At 43.0% G+C, this 17,807-nt stretch overlaps 1 protein-coding gene across 1 annotated transcript in view; it reads left to right on the plus strand.

Moving 5' to 3' along the window:
• Window positions 1-17,807, plus strand: part of kdm6a (lysine (K)-specific demethylase 6A) — a 55,836-nt gene that overhangs the window by 4,778 nt on the left and 33,251 nt on the right. The window contains exons 3-6 of the mRNA XM_034694072.1: window positions 1,720-1,828; window positions 2,101-2,150; window positions 8,137-8,195; window positions 16,586-16,706. Coding sequence (XP_034549963.1) covers window positions 1,720-1,828; window positions 2,101-2,150; window positions 8,137-8,195; window positions 16,586-16,706 — 339 coding nt within the window. The remainder of the gene's footprint in view (window positions 1-1,719; window positions 1,829-2,100; window positions 2,151-8,136; window positions 8,196-16,585; window positions 16,707-17,807) is intronic.

Here is a 17,807-nt window from a genome sequence, read left to right on the forward strand (position 1 = left end):
CTAACCCCTCCCCCCCCCCTCCCCTCAGAGCTCCTCCAAACGACGCCCCCCCCGCTCACATGCACGAGCGCCGCTGACTTGCGACCATATGATCGTGACTCATTCAAAACCGGTCGTCACCATAACATTCTCATAGTGAAAGTTAAAAACACAAACAAACATGGCTGCTGTTAGCACTCACAACTGTCATGCTAGCATTATCCAGTTGTCATGGTGACACGATATCAGGAGAAAAGTTATAACACATATATAACACTGTAACAGCTCTACTGTTTGTTAAACCTGTTCAGTGTAGATGTTCTTAATTCCTACAGTGTTGACAGTCAGTGAAGGCATCAGGAGAGGTGTAGAGTGTGTGAGCGGGAGAGAGGAGAGACAAGAGGAGAAGTTCTTCATTCATTCAAACATTGATTGTTGTTTTGTTGGTTGGCGTGGTAACGGCCGACAGTGACCGGTTATTAAAGATCAACGTGTTCACCAATCGGCTCGTCATCACTACAGCGTCCGGACGGACGCTACAGTACATCTACATTTCTGTAGGACTTACTAAATGTCATTAATTCTTCTGCTTGTCAGAGCCCCCGTGGTGAGAGCTTTTTAGACTCTGATCCGGACTACAGTCCTGAGCAAAGCCCCTCATCGGGTCAGAGGGGACAGGCCCGAGGTGGAGCGAGAGGGGCAGTCAGTAGAGTCAGGGGAAGCAGAGGCAGGAGACGGGGACTCAGAGTGCACGCCGGGGAAATGTACGCTCTGCAGGAGGCGGGCAGAACAGCAGGACGGGATCTGAATGGTTTAAAATTTTGGCACCCAAAAAACGGTGATTAGTTGGTGTTTTCTCAGGTTTACTCCGGCTGTAGATAGCAGCTTTTCTTCACTCTTTTTTAAGAACACATTATGTATTGATTACCATCAGGACATAAAGATCATTTTAAACAGGAGAACAAAAAGTGGATCTAAATCTGATTACCAACCCCAGCTTTAAAGACTTTTAAATCCTGTCTTAAAACATATTTTTACTCCTCGGCTTTTAACCCAGCATGAGAAATGTGTGGTCTCTGTTTCTGTCTGTTCTTTTATTTGTTTTTTTACCTGCTCTTAATGTTTTATTTTTATTATGTATTTTACTTTTTGGGTTTTTAAAACATTTTTTTAAGTGTTTTATTTTGATTTTTTTAATTTATTCTGTTATTTTCTGACATTTATGTTCTGTGTGTTTGAACTTATTTGACCTCACTTTGCTAAACTTGATTGTTTTTTTAAATGTGTATATAAATAAAGTGGATTAGATTGGATGCTGGTTTCCTAACTCCTGCACCAGATTTCTGACAAAGTGAGCATGGCAATGTGTCAGGCTCCATGCCATGGCATCCAACCCACACACATGGTGGACTCACTAATCATTCCTGCATGGCTGTATTGTGCTCTATCAAGAGTAATTTGTTTATCCGTTGTTTAAACAATGGCTGACGAGCTCCATGTATGGGCATTCAGCTGTTAGTATGCAAAACATCCTGAACGGCTGCAAAAACACATTTCTGTGGAAGTGTATCAGTTAACTGTGTGATCGACTCCTCGAATAAACCTACACCAGAGATAGTCATCATTCTTATGTAACGTGTGTACAGTATCTTCTGCCATTTGATTCAACCCTGAGTTCTTCATTGCTGCTGTGTAGCCCCCCTTTAACTCTAATCATGTCCTCTCTGCTCTTCTGTGCAGGCTGTTAGCTGCTACGACGCTCTCATCCTGAAAGCAGAGGGCAAAGTGGACCCTGACATTTTCTGCCAGCTGGGACACTTCAACCTCCTGCTGGAGGACTATCCAAAAGGTGAGGGTCTCCATGTGTGTGTTTGTGTGTCTACGGCTGGGACACATGAAGAGACACCGTCACAATATTTGTTATAATGCATCACAGAATATATGTGATAATTCAGCCGCTTTGAGGAGTATCTCTCAGTTCCAACACTACTTTCTAACCGTTTTGTGCTGTCTTCATGCAAAGTGTCTCTGTGATGAATTCTTAAAGCTCTGAACAGAGTTGCTAACTGATTATTCTCTCTCTCTTTCTCTCATTCTCTCACTCATATCACCGTTTCTCAGCATTATCTGCATACCAGAGGTACTTCAGTTTACAGTCAGACTACTGGAAGGTGAGTCCATTGTTAAATCTGCTCCTTACACCCTTACTCTCTGCTGTTTGGATTGTTGCTTGCATTTCGTTGAGCTAAATTTGTACAAACTTTTATCTTATTAAATATTTGATTGCAAATCCTCTGTGGACAACGGATGAAATCAACAACCCACAGACTTCAGTCCTCTGTATCGTCCCTGGTGGTTGTCTGTCAGGCGTGCACAGCTGCCATCTTCACTTTGCTCTCATTTCAAGGGACGATCCTCTCTGCCTGGTGTTTTCTTTGTTGTTGCATTTATTAGATAAGACAGCTGAGGAGAGGCAGGAGGGAATAGAGAGTTGTGGAAAACATGCAGCAGAGGGTCGAACCAGTGACTACGTATGACCAAATTCCACCTGATCCGCGTCCGGTTCGTCCCCGATCCGTCACAGCACCGGATCTGATAGGTTTCTATTCTAGTCAGTGTGTTAACTTCCACTGGATCCACTTTGTTGTGTTCCGGCTGCGTCTCTGATCCGGCAGGTCTGAGTCCTCCGGATCAGATACACAAGACTTCTATTTCTGCTTGATGCCGCAGCACGACGCATCAATCTCAACAGAGCAGATGGAGCGGGACAGGAAGTCAGGTTTCACCAAAACAAAATGAAAACACTCTGTGTTATCACCAGATCGTATTTCACTTAACTACAACAACAAACCGTCATGATGAGCGGAGCCAGGCCACAGCGGATCTGAGATGGATCTGGTGGAAGTCTGATGTAAGAGTCATCTTTCCTGTGTCCGCCCTGAATCTGGGAATCATTTTATATAATCTTTAGCAAATATAAAATATCAGCTGCACCTGTATAAGGCCCTCTTCCATCTAACCCTTCTGTTAGCATTTTCTTTTCACTCAACCAGTCCTGTAACACTGCCAAAGACCATACCTTGTTGCTGTTATCTTCAAATGTGGTCAACATTTCTTTGACTCAGCTCTGTGTGTGTTTTAGTGTTCCTCACTAGTTTCTGTGCTTTCCTTAAAACTTGTCCAAAGCTGATCTCCTGCGATGTAAAGTGTAGTAGTTTAATTCTCAAACCCAGATCCAGAAATAAAAACGTATTTCAGTTGTAACATTCTGCGAGTGTTCCTGGAAAGCCGACCCCGTGGAGGTCTTCTGTAATCTGTGGACTGAATGAAGAGTGCAGCACACACGGCCTCACAGCCCTGGCAGCGTGTTGTACCATCTGATGACAGAACAGGACTGTATTTTTGGGCTTCTCTCCTGGCTGTAGTTCGGTGAAAATATTCAGATACCCTGGCTGTGACTGTAATGATCACACTTTAAAGTCTAACTTCAGCTCCAGGAGCCAGAATGGAGTTTGAAATGAGAGGAGAACGACACTCTGGATCATTAGCTGCACTTTTCTGCAGACGGCTGCCTAGAGATTAATAAAAAGGTACATTTTGGTCGGATGTGGCTGATGGGTTCTGGGATTGCCTCACAGCCGTGGTGTGCACTCCTTCTTTTTGGCCCACCATGAAGATTGTGCCTCTAAATGAAAAACCCCTTAAAAGGCTTGAGGAAAACACTTCTGACTACAAACAGACATGATTTAGACACCAGAGGGCTTGAACCCTTCCTGCAGATCCTGCAATTTGAAGATGAAAGTTGTAAGACGACTTCAGGCTGCTCCTGAAGCTCTTTTTCACACATGCACTCCTAAATTAGTTTTTCAAATATTCAGAACAGACCTTCCCTGGAAATGTTCTAAAGTTGCAGATTCCAAAATCTGTTCTGCATCGTTCTGTTCTTCGGCTCCCGGCCACATCCATCTCCAGCTTTCTGCTCCCCACACTTCCTGTCTCTCTTCAGCTGTCCTATCAAATAAAGGCGAAAGACCCAAAAATATAAATTTAAAAGAAAAGAAAAAAGATAAAACTTATGCAACAGTTGCTGGAAATACGTAGTGTTTTGAGATTCAGAAACAGAGAACACAGCAGAGACTGAGCATGGCTGTAAAATGTAAACAAACACGCCACGCTGCTGCGTCACAGAAACACTGACATGAAGGTCGAGACAGAGGCTGTTTCTAAAACCGCCTACTATACTAGCAGTACGTACTGATTTGTCCAAAATTCAGTATGTAGTAAGTAGTATGTGAACAAGAGCAAAATCTGCAGTATGCCAAAACTCCCCGGATGTCTACTGATTCGGGAAAATATCTCAGCATGCATCGGACCAGTCTGCCTCGCGTACGGTTTCCCATAATGCACAGCGCTCGTTCTGCTTTTTCTTTTTCCTTATTTTTTGACGGGGGGATCCGTTTTTGGGTGCTGTGAAAGTTATCAAATTACATATAAACCACTTCCTAACTTTTTAAATCATACATGGATGCTTCGCCGTTGTTTACTTTTGCTTTCCGAAACCGGAAATCCAGCGACGTCTGGCTCAGCATGCTGCATGACAGATCGAACAGAACAGTCATACTACAGACTAAATTCAAACGCAGTATGTAGTAGGCAATACCTACTGCCTACTACATTAGTAAGTAGTATGTAGCAGGCCGTTTCGGAAACAGCCAGATGCTGCCAGTGCTTGCTACTTGCAGCACCTCATCACACACCATCACAAATACTCACTGCATAAATGTCAGTGATTATCAAACAGTATTTTAGCTTGAAATGTCCGTCCCTAGTAGAAAGTGTGATTTTTCTAGTCGGGTTAAGCTTGCACGCTGTTATCGCTTCATAGCAACAACATCAGAGCTTTCTGAGGCTGACCTTTCTGCCTCCGGACTGACATCCGGCCTCGTGGTTACCCCGCTTCATTTTCCCAATGACATAAAGTATTGTAACGGCCGTGGGGGCCTGTGAGTGTATTCTGTCTGTCATGTTTAGAAGCTTGCAGTTTAAGCGCTTCTGATTGGTTACAGGGTTTATGTTAGAGTGCTGGGGGAGCAAGGGCTGCTGGGAAAGTGTTGTTGTGTTGCACCATGACTCAGAGTGTGAGTGTCTCTATACTTACCATGACTTCTGTCTGTTGAGTTGAAGTTAATAAACAGTACCACCTGGAGGCGAGCGGTGTATGGGTCACAGGTGTAATTTAAATCTGCAATTACTGTCTCACTGCCTCTTTACTTTGGCGAAGCTCGCCACAGTATGCAGAAACTTGAACACTGAGTCTGAAATATTCAGTCTTGTTGTTTTTGTTCCATGTTCAGCTCTCTTGTTGAAGCTATTTCTGATCCCGCTCTGCAAGTTGATTTTAGATACACAGAAATAACCGATTTTAGAAGCATTGCATCGGCTGACCAGGTCTGCAACGATCAACATTGACTCAATCCAAACAGAGCAGGTCTAGACCGTACTCTATGTTCTATAAATAACAAAGACCCAATATCAAGACCGGATCAGATCCAGTCCCATCTTCCAGACTGATCTCATCTTAATCCACCATGAGCAGAGCACAGAAGCACTTTTCAATCAAGCAGCAAAACTAGACAGAACACCAGTTGATGATAGAAACGCCATCATACCCAAACTGCTGGCTCACAGGGAAGATTCCTGAAGATTTCCTCCTCCGTTCTCAGACATGCTCACCTCAACTTCACCCTGAAGGGATGCTGAGGAGGCTGGGAGAAAACTTTGGGCTGTTTGTGTTCACACACACATCTCACTTGAGTAAATTCAGTAACTTGGTGCTTGTGTGAAAGCAGTTTCTCTGCTCCTTCATGGTTCAGGCTCAAGTAAGACTGAGACGGCTTTGGTGGTTACTGTAAATTGGCAGGTCTTGCTCTGTCATGAGTTGATTATAAAACTTGATTGTGCTGGTTTAGTTTTGTCCTGGAGCTGTTGTATTCCTATAAAAGGTGAACATGAATCATTGAAGGTTTGAATCCTCCCTAATTTGCTAATGGGAGCAGTAAAGGGTGAATCATCAGGGTACATGTATCCATAGCATCGTACCCTCGGTCTGCAGCAGCTGTGGTCCGAGCAGTCACCCTGTCCTCGGTCTGAGCTGGAACCAGCTGCAGCTGTGACCACAGCCAGTGGCTCCAAACCGTCACAGGAGACGACTGAATGATGAGTGTTCAACGTCGAGTGTCGCATCATCTCAGAGTGTTTCTATAAACGGATCTGAATCAGAACCGGACCGGACTGATGGAAATTATAGATACTCTTAAAGAGGACAGAGATGTGTCACCTCGGTTTGGACAGCCTTCAGTCCGTGCTCGTTATCTGCATGTAAATTGTCCAATCAGCTGTGGTCTGATGGCGTCCAGCTCTCCGCGAGGACGAGGAGGTCGGTCGAGGGGTTTGATGCTTCACTGTTTGGAGTGGCCATTAAGCAGAGGTGCTGAGAGCCGGACGCTGATCGGATGTGACAGCTCTGGGCTCCTGAGGATTAGACGTCTCCACAGTGGACCGAGGGGCTGAGGTCTTAACCTCTGCTGCGTTACAGTGCGGGGCGGCGGTGATGCAACGAGGCCGAGTCTGGCCTCAGCAGGGCTGTTAGTGACCTGAGTGAACATTAAATATTCATGATATTCATTGAAATATATCTATATGTGCTCAGTGAGGCTGTGAGGATGAATCTCAGTGCTCCAGTGTACATTTTTAAAATCATTTCTCAACTTTTTGAGGATTAATCAGAGATTTAATGAAAAAGCTGAACATTTATGGGCTCTGTCTTCACAAATGTGGTGCTAAAAACTCAATAACTACTCAAGTATCCTTCAGTTGAACTTTTATCCCAAACAGTGAAGAAAAGAAGACAGTATTCAAATATTGCAGCCTTCAAATTAAAGGAAATGATGACATGAAATACAAACTTTGAGAAGGAAATCAAATGATGTAAGACTTTCTGTCTGCATCACACCTCAACCTGATATCTTGAGGCCTGAATTACCATTTCCTCTTCTCCCTTTCACCCTGTCTTTATAAAAACCTTTAAATAAAGATGGTGGTACACACCTTGTCACATGTTGCTCACACTTCCTCTTCCTCACCTATTTTAAAGGTGACATATCATGCAAAATGGACTTTTTAATGGTTCTCTACCTGAAATCTGTGTCCCTGTCTACAAACCCCCCGAAAAGTAAAAGAATCCATTCTGCCCCTGTTCTGATTTCTCCACCTTTCTGTAAATGTGTGCTGAAACCAGCCGTTTCAGTTTTCAGTGTTTTTCATACGTCACAACGCCATCCGGTCTGTAACAGGAAGTCAGAGCTCGGAGCTTGTTCAGCCCATAGACTGTATAAAATACAACTCAACCCCTCCTCTGTTTTTCATTCCCTGCACACATGTGTGCTAACAAGGAGCTTAGGAGGGAGGCATGCTAGTTGTAGGCTGTCTTAATAAACACAAAGGTCGCTTTGACTCCCCACGTCTGCAGATTTGAAGATCTAGTGGATGATTTTTAGTTTTCATGGAAAAAGTGCTAGCGCTAGTTAGCATAGCCACATAGCTACATGTTGGTAGCTGTGTACCAAGACACACGTCGACATGCTGACAAATAAAACAACAAGAAACACTAAATCTGTGACCAATGGTTCAGAAAGGTCCTGCTGCAGGCGCCTCTCCGTCAGGATCAGATTCTGGATCAGATTCAGAGGGTTGAAGTAACGCGGGTCTGTGAGCAGCCGTGTATATTCAGCCAACATGTAAACATTAGTGCTGGACAGCTGAGGCCACACCCACTTCCTGAGGGGGCGTGGTCAGAGAGCTCATTCTCATTTAAAGGCACAGACACAGAAAACAGCCTGTTCTGAGCAGGGCTGAAAAAGAGGGGTTTACAGGCAGACCAAAATCTGATTTCAAAGTGTTTTTATGAGCAATAAACTTTAAAGACATGTTTTGGGGACCTCTTAGACCAATATATGTTGATGAAGAAGAGCAGAATATGTCACCTTTAACATTTTAATTATCAAGGTTTCACTTTAAAGCCATGAACCGTGATGGTAATGTCTTGAAATACTTTAACGCTGCAGATTTTAACATCTCTAAATCTTTCTTTTTTTCCAGAATGCTGCCTTTTTATACGGCCTTGGGATGGTTTACTTCCATTACAACGCATTTCATTGGTAAGTGCTTAAAATCATCTTGTTAATTGCATGCATGTTGTTAAAGAGAGTCTGATAAAGATGTCTTATTGATGCAGAACTATTCGGTCAGTCTAACCTGCCTCAGCAAGGAAGGGAGAGTTGACTTTTTAAGCTGATATTTTGGGGTTTTGGTGCCTTTATGGAGAGAATAGGACGCTGGATAGATCTGGAAACTGTGAGAGTTGGGTATGACATGCGGTAGAGGGTCCAGCCTCCGTACATGGGGGGCACAATTTAACCTCGAGGTCAAACCGGCACCTGCAGAGTCAGCATTTGACGTGCTTTCAGAGTAACATGGCACCAAGATGAAATACAGCTCCTTAAAGGTTCTGAGTGTAAACATTCGGTACCTCTATGACTTGGGTTACATGTTTAATGTGTGTATGAAGCTTGGTTGGGTGGGTTGGTAGACACCTTGAAATACACAATTTGTGTGTGCATGCACTGTATGCCATTGATGACCGTCTTGTTTGCAGGAAGATAGAGGTAGGTCAAGTATCAGCTGTTCATGCTGGGCTCAAAGGTTTTATGAGGCTCTCAAGGCGGGATATTTACACCCCTGTTACACCTTGTCTGCAGTCTGTAAGATACAGAGGCGTCATGGTGCGGGCAAAGTTGTTCCGCCTCTGATCCCCTGACCCTAAAAGAGGTGGAGGACTGTGATGACGTGTAGCTTAGGATCTGGTAGGGTGGGACGTGTCTCTACGATGATGTTGCAGAGTTCAGTGTGTGAGTAAGAAGGCGTGACGTCAGTAGACGTAGACGCCATGTGTAAGCACCTCCTTCCAGTCCCTTCAAAGACTGTGATACAAAGTGGTGCTGTAGCTTTAACAGAGAAACATACCAACCATCTCAACCAATCAAACTCCGGCATCAGACCAGTTGATGTTATTGGTGCAAGTCCAAAAAAAGAAACCACAGGACTGAGCATGTTTTTCGCTTTGACTCCCCACGTCTGCAGATTTGAAGATCTAGTGGATGATTTTTATTTGTCATGGATAAGTGCTAGCGCTAGTTAGCATAGCCACATAGCTACATGTTGGTACCTGTGTACCAAGACACACGTCGACATACTGACAAATAAAACAACAAGAAACACTAAATCTGTGACCAATCCTTCATAAAAGGTCCTGCTGCAGGCGCCTCTCTGTCAGGATCAGATTCAGGATCAGATTCAGAGGGTTGAAGTAACGCGGGTCTGTGAGCAGCCGTGTATATTCAGCCAACATGTAAACATTAGATCAACGTGCTGGACAGCCGAGGCCACATCCACTTCCTGAGGGGGCGTGGTCAGAGAGAAAACAGAGTGTTCTGAGGAGGACTGAAGAAGAGGGTTTTTCAGGCAGACCAGAATCTGATTTCAAAGTGTTTTTATGAGCATAAACTTTAAAGACATGTTTTGGGGACCTCTTAGACCAATATATGTTGATGAAAAAAGCGTGATATGTCACCTTTTAAGTTAAAGATTGACCAGCAGAGTCGGGCAGAGAGATTGGGGGTCTTTGCCTCACAACTTTCCCTGCAGGCTGAGAGCTCAATTACCGTACTGTAGCTAGGAGGAGTGCAAACTCATGATAGTGAAAACAAACGGAACAAAAAGAGCAACACAGCTGCACAGAAACTGCACGCTGTAGACATCGCTGATCACAATAGACATCGCCACGCAGGAAGACAGTTTAAACTTGTTTAAAGGTGACATATCATGCAAAATGGACTTTTTAATGGTTCCTTACCTGAAATATGTGTCCCTGTCTACAAACCCCCCGAGAATGAAAAGAATCCATTCTGCCCCTGTTCTGATTTCTCCACCTTTCTGTAAATGTGTGTGAAACCAGCCGTTTCAGACTTCCGTGTTTTTGTTACGTAACAACAATATCCGGTCTGTAACAGGAAGTCAGAGCTCGGAGCTTGTTCAGCCCATAGACTGTATAAAATACAACTCAACCCCTCCTCCGTTTTTCATTCCCTGCACACATGTGTGCTAACAAGGAGCTTAGGAGGGAGGCATGCTAGTTGTAGGCTGTCTTAATAAACACAAAGGTCGGTTTGACTCCCCACGTCTGCAGATTTGAAGATCTAGTGGATGATTTTTATTTGTCATGGATAAGTGCTAGCGCTAGTTAGCATAGCCACATAGCTACATGTTCGTAGCTGTGTACCAAGACACACGTCGACATGCTGACAAATAAAACAACAAGAAACACTAAATCTGTGACCAATGGTTCAGAAAGGTCCTGCTGCAGGCGCCTCTCCGTCAGGATCAGATTCAGAGGGTTGAAGTAACGCGGGTCTGTGAGCAGCCGTGTATATTCAGCCAACATGTAAACATTAGATAAACGTGCTGGACAGCCGAGGCCACACCCACTTCCTGAGGGGGCGTGGTCAGAGAGAAAACAGAGTGTTCTGAGGAGGACTGAAGAAGAGGGTTTTTCAGGCAGACCAGAATCTGATTTCAAAGTGTTTTTTGAGCATAAACTTTAAAGACATGTTTTGGGGACCTCTTAGACCAATATATGTTGATGAAAAAAGCGTGATATGTCACCTTTAAATCTCTGAGAGATCAAAACTTCACTGAAAATGAACCTGGAAAATGATCTCTGGAAAAGAGTGGGAACCCTGAATAACAATGATCAGTGCTTTTGGAGAGTGTAGTGTCAGTCAGAGCTTTCAGGACATCAACATGCATCATCACAACTTCAGTTTCCAAGGATTTCATCTGCCTTATTTAAAGAGTCAAATAAACTCTCTGAGGCTGAGAAGGAAGGAGAAATATAATTCATTCACCTTGGATATTTGTTCATGCATTTAGTAATTCATGCTCCTTATTGGGTCAGACTGACGACTGGATCAAAACAAAGCTCTGTGGTGACTGAGTTTTACTCTGAGCCCGGCCACACAACAATCATTCGCATCATATCACATCCACACAGGGTTTCAAGGACACAGCGGTTCAAGAAATGAAAGATAAGAATAAATAAACGTTGGGTAGACGATGCTCTGTAACAGCTGTCAGGAAGTCGAGGTAGAGGATGCAGCATCTGGAATAAATATCAGCGAGGAAGCGTCGTGTGCTTCATCTCTAATTGAGCTGTTTAACTCCGCTGTGTCGCTCTCGGCCGCCCCTCCACCTCGGCCATGACCTTGTTGCACTGCCAAGTTTCTGTGTCCCCATTTCTAAGGCCTGGGAATGAATTCATGGGAGAGAGGAGGGAAGGGGAGGGGAGGGGAGAGGAGGGGGCGTGCTGGGCTCTTGAGGATGGATTACGTCACCCTGAGTTCAAGGCCCGAGGAATGCTGAGCTGTCAAAGCAGAGACACTGTTGGCCAAAATATCCAGCATGCACCTGCAAAGTGGAAGCATTAAATCAGAGTGTTTCATTGTTTCATGATTACAGAGTCCTACAGGACAAATATGAGCCTGGATTTATTAAAAATGCACATTTTAATATCTCAAAGTTTTACACAACTGTCCTTGTTTTGGCTAAATGTGCAGACTTTTCCTGCCTGATGCCGTTTCGTAAGAAGGGAGTATTTGTACTCATCAGCCGGCTGCAGACCGCCTTACGCTGTGTGTCACAACCGATTCTGCTCTCCAAGCACTCGCTGTGGATTCTGCCAGCGAGGGAGGGAGGAAGAGAGGAAGAGAGGGAGGGAGGGAGGGAGGGAGGGAGGGAGGGAGGAGGGACCAGATAAACGAGGAGGAAGAGGCAGGGAGACAGGGAGGAGGGGACAGGGGCATTGAGTTCACTGAGTGTGTGTGTGTGTGTTTGAGTGTGTGTGAGGGGCACCCAGTCGGCAGTGAGCTCAGTGCTCTGCTGTTTCAAACAGGAGAGGGGCTTCGTGCTGACAGGCAGTTGCCATTGTTGTCATTGCCACACAGTGAGTGGGTTCAATTGGAAACTGGTGTTTGTTTCTGGGTTTAATGTGCTCTCGTCTCCGTAGACTCCAGTTATTTTTAAACTCTTTGGAGAGGAGGAGATTATCGTTATCATCGCTAACATGACAACAGCCTCAAAGTGTTTCTTCTGCAGCGACCGGCTTTACTTAGACGCCTGATGATAAAGTTTGCAGACACAGAATGAAGAGTTCAACCAAGGAATGAAATCTTTAAAAATCTGCGTACAGAACCCCACAACCTCAGCGGATGTGTGTCTAACATGAGTCTGGTCCTGCTGGAGGTTTCTGCCTGTTAAAGGAAGTTTGTCCTTGCCACTGTAACTTGCTAAATGCTGCAAAGTGCTCTGCTCATGGTGGATTAAGATGAGATCAGACTGAGTCCTGTCTGGAAGATGGGACTGGATCTGATCTGGTCTTGATGTTGGGTCTTTGTTGATAATAGAACATAGAGTCCGGTCTAGACCTGCTCTGTTGGAAAGAGTCAATGTTGACCGATGCAGACCTGATCAGCTGATGGCCCATATGTGATGCTGATATCACTTTGTTGTTGTTAAGTTATAGTTGTATTAACATCCATTACACTGTGTGCATTACAAGCTGGTTAGCTGAGCCAGTGACATGTTTCAGATTAATTTAATTCCTGAAATGGGAACATAAATTGGGTCATGCTTTAGATTTCAGAACGTATTTATGTGAAACTGCTGTATTCTAAACATCATAACAGATTCTATATTAAACAGCAGTCAGTGACTGTTTTAGATTTGATCTGCTGTCATTCAGGAAGGGAGAAGTGTGTTCATACTCAGGGTAACATTGTCATTGTGGACAGCAGCCACAGTGACAAGGCTGCCTGCAATGTCTGCAGACATGTTTGTTTTATTAATCAGCCTTGTGAGTGATTATTTAAAAATGCCATTAATCAGCATATCCATCTCTAATATATAAGGAAGACGTGTTTATTTATATATATATATATATATATAATTTATAGATCTATATAATCTATATAATTAAAGAAAACTATGGTATAAACGAAATTCAGGCAAGCCTTTTTTCTTAAGTAGACATAAAAAAATGAATAAGAGAATTGATGTATCAGGAAGTAAATAAAATAAGGAATAGAAGAAAAAAATTTAACATTAATGCATTTTACGTTGTCCATAAAATAGTGCAGAGTGCAAATACAGATTGTACAAGTCATAGACTGTAAAAAATATGGACGTAGGATCCGTGACGTCACCCATCTGTTTCTGAAGAGCTGTTTTGAGACCAATCGGCTGCGGCAGCCATATTGCTTCTGTCGAGCCAGTGTGACGTAAAGAGGCGGGCTTTGAGCCTCCTAGCCAACAGCTGCAGTGTTCCCACAGGCAGCTGTGCCTCTCATTGGAAGACTAGTAATCTCAATATCTTCTAAATTACCGAATTAGAAAAAAATTCACCCCCCTCACAGTGAGAGGACATCGAGAAATGAGCTATTCAGACTACACTCATCTTTTGTACCAGGCTGTAAACATGTTTATTAATGCTGCAAAGATCGTCTTTTCCCCATTCATGTGTATGTGACTTCCGGTACTTCCGGAGCCAGCCTCAAGAGGATCCTCTATGAACTGCAGCTTTTAACACTTACGCATTGGACTCATATTTTTAGACCGGAGGTTGCCGCTTGGTACAAGTACATTTCAGAATCAGAATCAGAATCAGCTTTATTCGCCAAGTATGCTTGAACACACAAGGAATTTGACTTTAGTAAACTGTGCTCTCTTTGTACAAGGCATAAGAATAGGAATAAGAATAAGAACTACAATAAAAAATAAAATGAAAATATAATAACAATAACCTTAGCTATAAATACAAAGAAACAACAAATAGGCATGACTAATATGTACAGGCTAAAATAATATGATAAAGTGCAGTGGTGAGTTGCAGAGGTAGTTTTACATTATAAAATAGAAGTTAAATAATACAAAAAATAGAAATATGGAATTCTGCTTGAGAATTGTTGCATTGTATATCTACATGTATATTTACAGAGAGTATTTATCTGACAGGTATGACACTGTTATGGTTTAGTGTTCATCAGAGTGACAGCCTGGGGGAAGAAACTGTTCTTATGGCGGGTTGTTTTGGCGCACAGTGATCTGTAGCGCCTGCCGGAGGGGAGGAGTTTGAAGAATTTGTGTCCAGGGTGTGAGGGGTCATATGTAACAGAATGACATGTATGTATATTATACAAGGCATATAAATCCCAGACAGGCCAAATATCTTGAAAACAAAATAAATATGTAGATAAGTGAACACATTACTTAATGAAAACAAATATTATTTAATATATATTTTATTATTTAATATTATTATTATTTATTATTATTTGGTATTATTTTTAGTCATTTATGTATTATTATAATTAGTTATAATTATTATTTGAGATTATTATTCTTGTTATAATAGTAATTTATTTAAATTGTGTATTGTTATTGTTATTATTATTATTATTATTATTAGTTATTATTATTGTTATTATAGTAAATATATGCAGTAGTATCTTCTAGACGACTTACAAGATTACAGTCAGATTTTTGTCAGGATTATTTTCCTTCATTCTTTCTGTAGAATTTAACAAGAAGGAAAATGGAAAGATGAAGCAGAAAGAGAAGCAGCGATTGGCCGTACCTCTTCCTGTATCTGCAGTAGTTTGATTCGTCTGTGGTGTTGGCGGTCTCTTTATGTAATTCAAACTTTCCCCCGTTTAGCTGTCTTAACAGCAAGTAAGCACCTCTCACAGCTCCACACCCTCCATAGTCCTCCATGTGTTCCCCTCTGCTCACTGTCTACCTGTTCACATGAACACAAAGACTAACCCAGCACAGCCTAGACCGAGTGCTGTGACCACCTTACAGGAAATAATCTAAAGGAGGAATTACCATGCGGCTCTGTAGCTGCAGACTGTGAATGAGTGACAGCTGGTCGTTGGGGAACAGGATGTCAAATCTTCCTGTTAAACTTTTAAGCACATGATAGCATTGTTATAATCTGAAAAGCCCTGAAACAAGACCTCAGGGATCTGGAGCAGGCCTAAACTAGCCTGAGCAGCCTGTTAGTGATCACTAAATAAAATGAGTCATTATATTAAGTTTAAAGGAACAATTCCTCTTGAATTAGGATCATGCTCTTTTGGTAAGCCTGCAAGCCTCTCCTTCTTCATTTGCATACTGAGACTCGCCCACAGTTCAAACATCATTGAAATAATGAGACTCCATTAGATTAACGTGTTAATGCAAAGACCCCAAGATCACATTTCCTTATTCAAATAACCCGCCCAGACTAAGACGACGTGCTCCCACCAGCTGTAAATGCACAAGTATCCCAACTAAGAGTGCCGCTCCGGTTTTAGACGTGTCAGTGTGCCGACTCATGAAACTAAACTGCACACTCATGCTTCAGATTCAACAGCCGGACTAAAATAGAAGCTGTAGCAGATACAAGCATGCATGATGTGAGGATTTCACAAGCTTCATAAGGCTGGAGAGAGATACTTCTATACATGCATGCTCTAAAAGAGAGGAAACAGTGCACTGCTGATAAACGCTGTGGTGTCAGTTCAATCGCTTGTCACTCAAAGAGGCCACGCCCCCAAATTATGCATCACTTAAAGCCTTAAAATAATTAAACCGAGTGAGTTGTGTATAAATTCAGACACGTGCTGTTGTCATGAATAGAGGAATGAGGTATAGAGACCAGAACTGTTTTTGCACCAGGCTGTAAACATGTTTATTTCTGCTGTGACAATTTAATATGGGGCTCTATGGGGACTGACTCACTGCAGGAGACAGCCTCTAGTGGACACTCGAGGAACTGCAGTTTTTGTTACAGCCCGTGATGCTGCTTGATGGTAGTGCACATGTGGCAACCTCCAGTCTTAAAATATGAAGCTCATGCTGAAGTGCTAAAAACTGCAGTTCCTTGAGCGTCCACTAGAGGCTGGCTGCAGAAACACAGGAAACCACATACACAACCATTTAAAGAAGACGATCTTTACAGCATTAATAAACATGTTTACAGCCTGGTTCAGAAAACAGTTTAGGCCTGAATATAATATTTTATAACTCTTTATTTTGAAGATATTAAATGCACGAGTTTTGCCCAAATAAGGGCGTGAATGACTAGATTGACAGGTGAGCACACTGTAGCTGTTAGCGAAAAGGCTAAAGGCCCGCCTCTTTACCTCACACTCAGGCGACGTTAAGTTGAGTTCAGCATTTCCAATAAGGCACCCGCCGACGATCGGCCTCAAAACAGAGCTTCACGATCAGACGGGTGACATGACGGATACTACAGTCTGTGTTGGAGCACCGACTCATCAAACTGTCGTTGTGGCGGCTTCTGTTAATATATGCAACAGTGTTCCTCCCCCTGTTTGTGGCTCTGTGTGTGGGGATAATTGTGTTAAACATGTGCTCTTTGTGTCTCTTTCAGGGCAATCAAGGCATTCCAGGATGTGCTTTACATCGACCCCGGCTTCTCAAGAGCTAAAGAGATTCACCTGAGACTGGGACTCATGTTCAAAGTCAACACAGACTACGAGTCGGGCTTAAAGGTAAGCCTGAGATTTGAACCAGTGTTTTATTGTTGTGTTGACGTTGAAGCACAGTGTGATGGTTAACGTCAGCACCAGTGAGCACCACAGGGAGGGTAATGTGTTACTAAAGGCTGGTTTATACTTCTGCATCGTCCCTACGCAGCAGGGATACATCGATACGTCGATGTAGTGGATGAATCGTTACACCCCGAATATTAAAGCATGCATCTTTGCGTGCTGCAGTTCAGCATTTCTTGGTTGCAGCTGTGCATAAACTACAGGTTTCATGGCTTTAAATGGCAGCAACTTACCTGTGATTAGGGATGCACCGATCCTACTTTTTAGGTCCCGATACCGATATCGATACCTGGGCTTTGGTATCTGCTGATACCGATACTAGCCGATCCGATCCTGGTATTGATGTAACAATCTCTATTCCTGAATGTGAGGATAGAATCATGTTTTGGCAACTTCAGGCTTTTCTGTCTTTGTAAACCAAAATAAAATAAACATATTTAAAGCGACAGTATCATTATTCAAGAGATTATAAATGTGTACCAGCAGTTTGGTGAGTTAATCTTCATAACCAACAGATATTACAATTCAACTGTAAACCTCAGCAGTGGATAAGAGGAACCTGTGGCAGGGAGGAGGGCTATTAAAATCATTGATTACATGATTACTCTACCGGGCAAAAATGCACAGATGAATAGATCTGCCATATGGATCGGCACGAAATATCGGCCCTTTGTCACCGATATCCGATCTAGCTTTTTGAGGCCGATCTAGCCGATATCCGATACCAGGATCGGATCGGTGCATCCCTACCTGTGATTAGCTGGAAAAATGACGTTGCATCCCTTTTGTCCTCAGTCTGAAAAGAGGGAAAGGAAAGAAACCGGATCAAGCCGACAGAGTTCTTAAAAACAGAATATCTGACTGAATTAATCCCCGTCAAGATAAGCTGAGTATCTAAAATATGTGAAGAAACGTTGATAGCAACACTTCCTGCAGATAAAGGAGGTACAGATGAGTAAACACAGAGGAATTCAGTGCTCAGACTTTCTACTTGACACTTCACAAAGTCAGAACGCTCCGTGTGTTCATGCAGCGGGCGAT

This window comes from Notolabrus celidotus, chromosome 10 (genome assembly GCF_009762535.1).
Source record: "Notolabrus celidotus isolate fNotCel1 chromosome 10, fNotCel1.pri, whole genome shotgun sequence".
NCBI lineage: Eukaryota > Metazoa > Chordata > Actinopteri > Labriformes > Labridae > Notolabrus > Notolabrus celidotus.